Source organism: Mus musculus, chromosome 3, assembly GCF_000001635.26.
Source record: "Mus musculus strain C57BL/6J chromosome 3, GRCm38.p6 C57BL/6J".
Classification (NCBI taxonomy): Eukaryota; Metazoa; Chordata; class Mammalia; order Rodentia; family Muridae; genus Mus; species Mus musculus.
Window position 1 is genome coordinate 32,486,864 of NC_000069.6, and position 12,442 is coordinate 32,499,305.

Here is a 12,442-nt window from a genome sequence, read left to right on the forward strand (position 1 = left end):
GTTTCGCCTTCTGGGTCTCAAGTTTGTACAATGACAGGAATAGAGGTCACACCAAGGACTAGCAAAGTATAGAGGTTTGGTTTTATTGTTTGTTTGGTTGGTTGGTTTTGGTTTTTTTTTGGGGGGGGGTGTTGGTTTTTGTTTGTTTGTTTGTTTGTTTGTTTTCGAGACAGGGTTTCTTTATGTAGCCCTGGCTGTCCTGGAACTCACTCTGTGGACCAGGCTGGCCTCAAACTCAGAAATTCGCCTGCCTCTGCTTCCCAAGCGCTGGGATTAAAGGCGTGCGCCACCATGCCCGACCCAAGTATAGAGTTTAATATGCCATTCAGGGGGAGCCTGGACCCTAAAGGACCTGAAATTCAGGGTCAGGGAAGTGTACACATGCTGCACACGCCCTTCTTCGGTGCGTAAGCACAAGAAGAATCCTTTCTGTAGTAGGATGCTGGGAAGGGGGAGGAAATTCCAACTGCCCCTGGAATTTTATAACCTTGTGGCAGTCCTCAGGGAGTTGGCACTTGGTGTTCTGGTTCTATGTAGGTGAGACAGCATCTTCCTCTGTAGCAGGGTTGGCCTTGAACTTATGATCCTACTGCCTCAGCCTCCTAAATGCTGGGACTATAAATACGAGCCAGTACATTGCTAGAGTTCATATAGTTGGATGCCACCCTCCCCCAAATCCAAGGACCTCAAACTAAGAAGTCAATTTAACACTGTCTCCTCTGACACCCAGAAAAGTCAACTCCTCAATAGAGGAGTCTGCTCAAGCCCTGTTCTAGAAGACAGCGCAGAGTTCTGAGGAGTGTGTGTACACACTCAGACATCACAGAACACAGTACAAAGAAATAAGGACTTCTTGTTGTAAACACAAACAAGCAAAATAACAGAATCAGATCCACACCAAATTTTTTTTCTGTTTCTTAAAAAAGCATAAAATCTTACATTTACACTATTTAAGGAAATAGAGGACTAATATGTCACAAAGAGTAAGACCATCTAAGATATGACCAAACTGATATGATTTTTTAAAAATCCAGATAGTGTGCTGGAGAGATGGCTCAGAGGTCAGTGGCATGGACTGCTCTTCCAGGGCCTATGTTCAGCCCCCAGCACATACACTAGTCACTCACAAAGACCTCCAGCACCAGGGGGTCTGATATCCTTTTCTGGCTTCTGCTGAGCACTTTTACACACACAGACACACAGACACACACACACACACACACACACATACATACATATACATACACACATATACTCACATACGCAAACATAAACATACAGAGAGAGAGAGCACAATAAAATAAAATGAGCCTTTACAAAAAGATTCAGGGAGGATTTCTAGCAACAAGAAAGTTACAGAAAGCAAAAGCTGCCAGGTATGGTGTCTTGTGGTGCCTGTGCACCAACTCTCAAGAGGCAGGAGGGTTGCCCTGATCTTATAAAACGTCTTTGTGAGGCCAGCGTGAGACATCTGGTGTCCTGCTCCATCAGTGTGCACCTTACTTATTTGAGATGGGCTGCCATCGCACCTGGAACCACGCCGTGGCAGCCAGCATGTCCAGCACCCCTCCCCTCCAGTCTCTTCCAGTTCCCACAACACTAGGGGCACAGGCAGACGTTTGACCACACCTAGCTTCTTACATGGGTTCTTGGGATTTGAACTTAGGTCTTCATGCTTGTATAATAAGAGCTCATACATACAGATCCATATCCTCAGCCCAGTTTCTAGGATTTTGATACCAACCTGACCTATCTAGTGAACCCCAGTTCAGCCAGAGCTACAAAGCAAGACACTGTCTCAAAAAAGAAAAAGAGAGATGAAGCAGGTGAACAAGCTTAGTGACCAGACTTAATTATCAATGAAATATACCTGAAATGGTCATTATTAACCAAGAATCTGGGTCTACAAAATATAAAAAGCGTAATGCATTTGGCTTTTAAAATTGAGGTTAAAGATGTTTAAATCAGAGGCTAAAGGAAATAGAAGAAGGCAAGCAGAGACCCAGGCCTGGAATTCCTGCAGTTAGGGCTGGAGACAGGAAGGGTTCATCCTTGGCGACACAATGAGCTAGAGGCAAGCCTTAATTACACGAGACCTTGCATAAGAGATAGGAAGAGAAGGAGTTGGGTGTAAGACGATAATATTGTTATAAATTTCTTATAAATCTAGAACACAGACATAAAGAAAGGTATCAATCAAAATGTCACAAAAGCAAGCTGAAGGGCTGGAGAGCTGGCTCAGTAGTTAAGAGTGGGTATGTGTCACTTGCAGAGGACCCATGTTAGACTAGAATTTACAACTGCCTGAAGTTCCAGCTCTGAGGCATATGACACCCTCTTCTAGGCTCCAAGGGCACATGCATGCACAGAGAGAGAGAGACAGAGACAGAGAGAGACAGAGACAGACAGAGAGAGAGACAGAAAGAGACAGAGAGAGACAGAGACATACAGACAGAGACACAGAGACAGAAAGAGACAGAAAGACAGAGAGACAGAGAGAGACAATGCTCTTAACCACTCCACCATCTCTCCAACTCTTCAAGCTTGTCATATTAAGTACATTCCCACCCTGGATTATTCCTGTCTTAATGTTATTTTAAACAAGTGTGATCACATTAGGCAGAGTTTTTTATTAGATAGGGTTTTTTTTTTTCATCTTGTATTTTTCACTTAATTTCCATGCCATTAACAATGATTTGTAAGCTCCCTGTGATTTCACAGTCCATCAATCAGGTAAGGCGTACGGTTCTTGCCTGCATCCTCGGAGTTGAACGTTACTGGCTGTCTTCAGTTTTTGAGACTGCAGCAGTACTGTCTGGGGTGAACTCAGTAGTGTTTATAAACACTTTTTATCCCAGGGTCTCAGAGTGATTAAGAATGATCTCATTTGCTCTCTAGTCAGTGAGATGAGCCAGTAGCATTTTAATTTTTTTTTCAACCAGGAATATTGATGTCCTGAAGACATCAACCAGTATCCTCTGTGCCCGTTCCTCTCTGCCCTGTCTTCCTTGCTTGATCCTCCCTGCGCAGTCCTCCCTGCCCAGTCCTCCCTGCGCAGTCCTCCCTGCGCAGTCCTCCCTGCGCAGTCCTCCCTGCCCAATCCTCCCTGCCCAGTCCTCCCTGCCCAGTCCTCCCTGCTCAGTCCTCCCTGCCCAGTCCTCCCTGCTCAGTCCTCCCTGCCCAGTCCTCCCTGCCCAGTCCTCCCTGCCCAGTCTTCCCTGCAGAGTTCTCCCTGCAGAGGATGACTTTCCAATCAAATCAGAGCACAGCTGAGGCTCCCATGCCACCTTCTCAGGCTGAGGCAAACTGAGTTGCTAACAGCGTGAACAGTCTAGCTCTAGCTCCATAGCTTGCCTGGGTGTGATCCGGACAGAAACCAGCAGCCTTGCCCTTTAACATCTGAACTGAGCAAGAACTCGAGGTAGCTCAGCCACGCGTCACAATTCACCTAATGAGGATCCCCATGCGTTTGTGACGCTGGGCATGCGCATTCAACTACTACCTCCCTGAAGTTTGTTTCAGCTGAAAGGTTTTTGTCATTGCCTGAATCTTTCTGGGTATTTGCTTTTTTAAAAAAAAATACAAAATTGCTTAGCAACTTTTTGTGAAACAGCAAGTGAGGTTGATAAAAAGCCACCACCAAGTGCAGGGTGGGAGCAATAAGAAGCTATCCACCTCTGCATGTCAGGAAGGGAAGTGAGCATAGGGATGCGTTGGGGGCAGACTGGACTGTCTTCCACCTTGCTTGTGTCATGAGGAGCATCTTCACGTTCACTCGCTGGCTTGGTTGCTATTCTGTCTCCTGCCACGAAGCGACTTGCTGTAATTGCCTGCTCATAAAGGCATTAGCTCATAGCTGGGCGAGCCTCTCTACTTTGTGGTCTGACCCTTCTACCAGCCTGGAACCCACGCCCAACCCATCCAATGCCTCTCCTTCATGCCCTAAACCAAATACCCAGTAGAGTAGTTAAAGCTGGAGGTTAATGAGTACCCAGCTCCCAGTTCTGCTTATATTGCTAAGAGCCACCCAAGTTTTCTATAGTGGGAGAGCTTGGCTTCAAGGTGTCCTCTTCCCAAGAATGTACCAGAACATTTCTAATATCATATTTCAAAAGCCTGGTATGGCTCTCCTCTGCCCATTTCTGACTGTCCTGCTGCCCCAACTCTCACACAGGAGTTCAAGGCCCCACTCCTCTGAACTTCAAAATTCTTCTGCTTTGCATACCCTTGGGGAGAAGGGTCCTAAAATAATCTTTTTCACTTCCCACTTACTCAGTATAGTTGGGTGGTTAATACCAGTAATCTCTACACTTGAGAGGTGGAGGCAGAAAGAGCAGTTCAAAGTCAGCATCAGGTACAGAGCATGTTTGCAGTCAGCCCAGGCTATGTGAGATGCTGTCTTAATAATAATAATAATAATAATAATAATAATAATAATAATAAAGCTAGAATGTACATAATATATGCAGGCCTGTCTAGTTTAGAGAGTTCCAGGAAGGCACCACCGTGCTAGAGCACACAAAGACAAGTATCTCTATTTCAAGATAAGATGAGGGGCAAAGACCCAGAGTCATGCAGCTGCCTCGGTGGGGAGCTGGAACCTGAATCTTGGTCTGGACCATTAAGGCTTCACCAACAAGACCAAAGGCTGGTGTCATTTCTTTGTTCTTTCGTACAAGAGATATATTGCTGAGCACTGCTTTCAGTGCTGGGATCCATAGCCCACACCACCTGTGTCACCTGTGTACCCAGGTAGAGAGTGGTCCACACCTGGAATCCCAGCACTGGAGATCAGGAGGCAGGAGGATCATTCTTAACAATATAGAGAACTTGAGGCCAGCCTGGGCTACATGACAGCCTGTCTCAAAACAGCAACCAAAGGTGGGGGTGGGGTAGAGGTGGGTGGTAGGGGTACCTGGGAGGCATTGCAAGCTGGCCTCCTCAAAGCACCTACCAAACTCAGCTTTCAGCATGCCGCATTGTAGCCACACTGGCCTTGATTAGCAGGAGGCACACTGATGGGAGATTCAGGTGGGGAACTTACCTCCCTTGGCGCCTCCGGCCACCCTGTAGCGTGATTTGGACAGGGATGCTGAAGGGCTGCATGAGGCCAGGAGATGTCTGGATCGGATGCTCCCCGCCTGAGTTGTGCCCTTTTAGAGCGCAGGAGGCTTAAGCATCATCGGAAGTGGAGTCCCAGAGGGAGTTGCCAATTCCCTGCCTAGCCACAGACACCAGGACCCCTGCTGCATCCAGAGCTGGCGGGGTCCTCTAGAAGTTTCCTAGAGAGGTGGGAACTCAGGCAGCCTGGCTGCAAAGCAACGTTCAGGTATAGTTGCTCATGGAGTACCTAGGTGGTTCTGTAGCCAACAACACTCCCCCAGCATTGCCTGGCGCCTGTTCCACCTGACACCTGTGTTTCCTCTGAATTCACCAGGTGCATTGTCATAGAGACCAATAGGACTGTGGAAAGTTCTGAGGCCCCAGGGACTCTGTAATTGGGGACAGACATACCCAATACACAACGTGTAAGAAGAGGAAATGTTCTGTCCCAGACACATTCCCTTCTTTTTTCAAAATATTATGTTTGGGTACAGGCTTAATATAGTAGCCTTTTCTGAATAAAATTGTTCTGAATAAAAGAATAGCTTTACAAACCTGTGAGGTGACTCAGTGGGTAAAAGGTCATCTGGCCAAGCCTGGTGACCTGAGCTCCATGCCCAGACACCAGTGAAGGTGGAAGGTGAAAGAGCCAAGTCTACCAAACTGTCCTTCGAATTCCACACAAGCGCACAAACAGGTCATGCACACACACACCTGGCAATCATAATATTAATTCGTTTAATTTTTAAAATTAGATTTACAGCTGGCACAATAGTTTCCACTCAGAAGGCAAAGGCAAGAGGGTCAGAGCTCAGGGAGGTAGCACTAGGTGCTAAAAAAAAAAGCAGGTCGGCTAAGCCATGGAGGCGAACAAGTAAGCCACACTCCGCCAAGGCCCCTTCCTGTGTCCAGGTCCCTGTCCTGTTTGAGTTCCTGCCCTGGCTTCCCTCGGTGATGAACTGTGGTGTCCAAGTGTATACAGTACAAATAAGCCCTTTCTCCCCAGGTTGTTTTGGGTCATGTTGATTTATCACAGTATATTTGTTAGATTTCTGAAGCAGATTAAAGACACAGGAGGCAGCAAATGTCCAGACTGACCTCAACAGAAAATGGATACTACTTCTTTCAAAACATCGAAGGGTGAACCCTCTCCTGTGGGGAAGAGGTGCTCGCAAGGACGGGAGGAACCTACGGACTTTCTATAGGGAGTGTGGCAGTTGGAGAATAGGACAGAAGTGAGGGGCTACGTGTGAACCTTTCGGTTTGCCCTTTCCTAGTTTTGCCTGCTGCGTCCAGACAGGCTACAGGAGACCAGCTGACCCAGTGAAAGCAGCTTGAGCAGGGCCAGCTGTATAACCTCCTATGAATTCTATTCTTACAACTGAAGAATTCTAACTGTATGCATTTCTTTTCTGCTGCCGTGATAAAGCACCATGACCAAGGCAACTTCTACAAGGAAGTGTTTAACTGGGCTTGCAGCTTCAGAGAGTTAGAGTCCATGATAACACAGTGAAGGAACAATTGAGCACTCGCATCTTGAGCCATATCCACCAGGGAGAGAGAGAGAGAGAGAAAGAGCATATCTCATCATTTGTAATGAATTAATTTGTTCATTTAATGTGTATGACTGTTTTGCCTACATGTTTACAGGCATGAATAGTGCCCGCAGAGGCCAGAAAAGAGAATCAGATCCAGAACTAACTGGCATGTCAGATGGTGTGGCTATGGGTAGTGGGAAGTGAACCTTGGTTCTCTTAAACACAGAGCCATTTCTCCAGCCCCTCTCATACTTTTGTCTCAGGCAGCCTTTTTCTCCGGTCTCCTGTTCTTGCAGCTCCACTCTGCCTTGCTCCTCCTCAGTTATTAACTAGTTTGTAGTCAACCTTCCCATCTTTACCATGGTAGCCATGGCTACCGGTGGTGAGTCTGAAATCACCGATGCTTGTCTTCTGTTGGCCTGCAGAGTAGTGTCGCTTCAAAGATAAAGACATTTCTCTTATTCATCCTTCTCAGCTCCTACAGGATGCATGGAGTTTAGGACACAGGAAAAATGATAATTGGCTCCATGGCTGATTTTCTTTCCCAATTAAAATAGAATCCTAGGGATGGTGTTACATCAGATCACCGAGTGACCTGCGTCCTGCAATCTCACGTGTCTGGTGTCATAGCTAGTAAACTGATGTGTAGAGGAGAGGTGACAAGATGTGACGAGAACGAGGCCATGTCACTAAGTCACACATAGACAGGAAGAGGTAGATGCCCTCCCCAGCAACGAGGCAAGTTTACCAAGCTCAGGACTGGAGCTGAAACTAGGTGAGTATAGAGATGATCAGGAGCTGAGACCACAACTCTGCACTCACCCCAAGTGGCACAGGACACCACACTCTTTCCATTTTTCAAGTAAATGTGGGCTTAGGTAGGATGACACAGATACACTTAAGGAAAGGGCCCATAAGAATGCTGGGAGTCCCTGTGCCATGACCAACTGTGGTGACGAATCTTGGTTGTCAACTTGATTGAATCTGGAATTAACTAGAACACAACATGCTGGGATCCCTTGTAAGGGGTTACTTGAAGGAGGAAGACACACCCTTAATGCTGGTAGCGCCTTCTGGTGGTGGCCCAGATGAAAGGACACTGAAGAAGGAAGCTTTGCTTTTAACCTGCTTGCCTTCACTCATGATGGCAAGTTCACCATCCTACCGCTGTGGCATTCCTTTGCCGATATGAGAACCAACTTCTTTGAGCTTCCAGTGTATAGACTGAAAACCAGCTAGCGCCAGACTGGGACTGCTGATACTTCCAGCCCTGTGGATCGAGCAACTACTGGATTTTCAACCTTGCCGGTGTGAGATAGTCTTTGTTGGACTTCTTAGGTGGCATGGAAATCCTTGTGCTCACAGATAAATGCCAGCAGAACCAGGAATGTTAAACATGCGGGTTCTCTCTTCAAAGGGAGCCATGTAACCTGTTTTCTGACCAGAAGACTAGGAGCAGATGTGGTTAATAGCCTTGTGACCTTTTCATTCCCTGTGTGACAGAGACCACACCAGATCCTCCCCAGGGCTCTTAACTTGAGTTTATTTCCTCAGTTAATCTATAGGATCCATTTTTATGGAAGCTGTCACTTGTCCTTTACAGAAAGTTTTGACATAGTCATGTCTTAAGCTTTTGTGGTACACATGGGATTGAGTTAATTATCACCAGGAAACTCTTTGCCAAACTGTGCTGTGTTTAAATGTGCCTAAAATAAACTCTTCCAGGTTGGACTTTTGAAGTTTGAAGCATCACTGGCTACTGAGTCGGGCTGAACTAAATTGCCTTTTTTGCCTCTCTTGGATCATGACATCTGCTGGATAAGGTGTTCGCAGAGACCCCTTCAGACACCCTGGAAGTCAACCTAACAAAGCCCACGTTTTCTACCAGCTCTGTTCCTTTCAAGAACCGTGACTAATGAGTGTACCAACCACAATCGCAAAGGCTCCATTCTTCAGTCACTTGCATTTTTTAAATTTGGTTTTTAACATATGAATGGCTTTGAAATCCACGAGTTTGGCCATAGTCAACAAGCCTGAGCTTTGATGCCTGTATGTCAGTCACATATTCAGATTCCTGATGAACTCAACTGGCACAGCCCCACACAAGTAAATTTGGAACAGAGTTGGGGAAGTGACTCAGGTGGCAGTGTGCTTGCCTAGCATGCAGAAATCCTGTGCTCCAGTCCTACATATATCAGGTGTGGTAACGTATGCCTGTAATCCCAGGGTTTAGAAGGAGGAAGTCTGGGGGGGGGGAAGGAAGGCGGGGTTCAAGGCCAGCCTTGACTATTTAGTAAATTGGAGGCCAGTGTGGGATACATAAAGTCTTAAAATACACACAAATCAAAGGCTCACTAGCAAAAAACTATAGCTCTGTATCAGAGACTCACAGACAGACTCACTAAATTCCTGCTAACTAAAGCTCCTGGTGCAGGATGGGAGGAAGCAGGCAAGCAGAAAGTGCACAGTGCTTTGTGACGAGAGGAAAATTAAAAGCTTAAAAGTGTTAGGAGAGCACTGGATGTTGTAGCACATGCCTTTTATGCCAGCACTTGGCAGGAGCGGGGGTGGAGGGTGGCGGGGGGGGGGGGGGACACTTCTGAATTCAAGGCCAGAGTAGTCTACATAACAAGTTCCAGGACATTCAGGGCTATGTAGAGAACTCGCCCCTGCCCCCCCCCCAAAAAAAAAGATGTTAGGACAGCAAGAAGAGAGGTCTGGACAGAAGTCTGCCCCACAGACAAAGCAGAGAGTGCTAAAGAAGGAGCCTCCAGTTCAGTCAGCATAACTAATTCATTACATTCCCTAGGGATGTGGTCAGCTCAGCATGCTGTGGCCCCAGCAACACAGACCAAACAGTAACATTCTAGAAAGGATTTAGTGAATACACACTTTGGCCAGAATGTTTTCAGGCCCTCAGCGTAACTGTGAGCATAAGCAGAGAAGTTCCTGCCCACCAGGAACTTCCATTCTGGTGTGGAGACATAAAGAAATCGAGACCCAAGCACAGTTAATCCAGATGCTTGGGCGTGGTGAAGAAAGGAAAGCAAACAAGCTTGGGGAAAGCCATGGGAAGCCGTAGGCCCTGCATAGTGAGCTGAGAGCCTCACAGCAAGGAGCAGCCAATGGAACAGATAGCAAGACACCATAACCAGGCAGACACAAGAGCCTGGTTGGCAAGAAGACACAACACCATGGCTTCTGGATTCCCAGCACTGGGGAGGCAGAGGAAGGAGGCTCAGGAGTCCAAGGCGCAACAGCTAATGAGTGCTCCATCACTAGAAGGGAGTGACATTTAGCTGGGCTCAGTCCTACTGCACTCTGTCTTAATGAGTTGCTTCAGTGTTTCACTACATTCAGCTGAAGGCTGAGTCACACATCTTTTTATTCACTGCCCCAGACCCACAGTTGTGAATCACCATAGCCACCTGGTAATCCTTTAGATATGCCAACCTTTCTCCCACAGGGCCAGAACAGGGGCAAGACAGTCATCAGTTGGCTTTCTTTGGCTGATCACAGGTTTAGGGGCTATGTGGAGTGTGCAGAAGGTTCTCTGCATTGGAAGTTCCTGTGAGTAAGCCAAGTAACTGCCATCTTGGGACATTTACCTGTGACCCCTTGCAAAACATTGTCCCAACTTGACTTGTGTCTGTCTACACCCTCTCATGGCGGGGTGGGAAGGGTGACTAGACTGTCATCTGAGTTCCTCTCTAGCACCTGCTGTCTACAACTCCGCTTTCATTGTACATGATCTCAGAGAGAGGCTAAGTATATTGGCCAGGGAAGACTGGGGGAAGGGAGGACTCCATCTATGGCTGTGGGGACCCTCAGCCCTGCTGGGTAAGGTTTATCAGGTGCCTGCTGGGAAAGCAGCACCCATACGCCTGTAGATGACCCCTCATCTGGGCTCTGTAAGGAAGCCCAGTAAACTCATTGGTTCTCTGGCATGGACTTCAGTTTGTCTTTGGGACCTTAGAAGAGTAAACAGTGCTTCTGTCTCCCCCTGGGAAGGCATTTTAGCAGCAAAAGTTCACAATCTCAGCACTCAGACATGAGCCTAACAAGAGGCCTTGCAAGGAATTTAGATAGTAGCTCCTTACAATTCAGTAAAAGATAGTGTGGAATATATATTTAACTTAATATTTGCTGGTAGCCACTATCTTAGTTGACAATATTTTGAGACAGGGTTTCACATAGCTCACCCAGCCTTATCTCAAACTGTGTGCAAGAATAGCCTGACCTGTTGATCTTCCACCTCCACCTTTGAAGTAATGAGATTACAGGTGTGCACATGTCTTCAAAACATTGAAAGAGGAGGAGGAAGAGGAGGAGGAGGAGGAAGAGGAGGAGGAGGAAGAGGAGGAGGAGGAGGAGGAGGAGGAAGAGGAGGAGGAGGAAGAGGAGGAGGAAGAGGAGGAGGAGGAAGAGGAGGAGGAAGAGGAGGAAGATGAGGAGGAGGAGGAAGATGAGGAGGAGGAGGAAGAGGAGGAGGAGGAGGAAGAGGAGGAAGAGGAGGAGGAGGAGCTGAATTGGCCTGTGGTGGTGGCACACACCTTTCCAACACTTAGGAAAGAGATACCATAAGTTCAAGGTCATTCTTGGCTACACAATTAGTTTGAGTTTGAGACCAGTGTGGGCAATTAAGACTCTCTCTCTCTCTCTCTCTCTCTCTCTCTCCAAATACATATGTGTGTATATGTATGTATATGTATACACACACACACATATATATATGTATATATATCTATATATACATATATGACTACACAAGTCAAAGGTGTGATTTTATATAATACTTCATTAATACAAAACTTAGTGTTATATCCCAATAACTTTAAATTTAACTCCATTTTCCAATAGAAAGGACACAGCTGATTTCCTTTTAAAAGATGATAGTATAGGTCAAACATTGATATGCTAAGAAATTAGATGCTATGATTGCAAAAGGGTTCAGTATCACACTCAAAGTGAGAACACTTTCTATTTGGGGTCTTTCTCTGCCAGCCAATAGCTCTTTGCTTCAATTATTTCATTTGTTAGATGGCAGAAAGTCTGGATTTAAGGTTGAAAAGAGCGGTGTGAGGACTAGCTTAATAGTTGAGACTGTCATCATTTACGCAAAGCCAACATCAAATGGATTTCAACTAGATTAAAATAGATGTACCCATCCCCTTCTCTGCTTCCTGAGTATAGATGCATCGTGACCAGAGCCTCTGCTGAAGCACCTTCCTTGCCCACCACCTTGTCCTCCCTGTCCTGAGAGACTGGATTCCTCTTGAAATCCAAGCTAAACAAACTCTGTCCAAAAAAAAAAAAAAAAAACCCAAAATCCAAAGTGGGATGGCTCAGCAGTTAAGAGCACTGACTGCTCTTCCAGAGGTCCTGAGTTCAATTCCCAGCAACCACATGGGCAGCTCAAAACCATCTAAAATGAGATCTGATGCCCTCTTCTGGTGTGTCTGAAGACAGCTACATTGTACTCATGTACATTAAATAAATAATAATCATAATAAATCCAAGGTAACATATATATTAATAACGGCAACTCACATGCCCCTGCATTTAGACATTGAGATTTCACACGGGTTTGTGGGTCATCTCAGGCACTGACACCCACTAGAAGCAGCACTAGGGGTCTTAGGTATACAAATGCCTCAGCTCTTTTTTTATGGGTAAAAGAGAATAGTGTGTTACCCTTGAATGGCTACCACCATGACACCCAAACCTTGAAATGTAAATATAATGATCAGGGAAAAACCTCATTCTTGAGACTCTAGATGGAGCTGGCATGCCACCCTCTC

At 46.3% G+C, this 12,442-nt stretch overlaps 1 protein-coding gene across 3 annotated transcripts in view; it reads right to left on the reverse strand.

Annotated features, from left to right (window-relative positions):
- Kcnmb3 (potassium large conductance calcium-activated channel, subfamily M, beta member 3) overlaps positions 1-12,442 on the reverse strand; it is a 37,751-nt gene that overhangs the window by 21,718 nt on the left and 3,591 nt on the right. The window contains exon 1 of one of the 3 annotated variants that reach the window (NM_001195074.1): positions 5,045-5,106. The exons of the other annotated variants lie outside the window; for them this stretch is intronic. Coding sequence (NP_001182003.1) covers positions 5,045-5,106 — 62 coding nt within the window. Of the gene's footprint in view, positions 1-5,044; positions 5,107-12,442 lie in introns of those variants that run through there. 3 annotated transcript variants of the gene reach the window in all.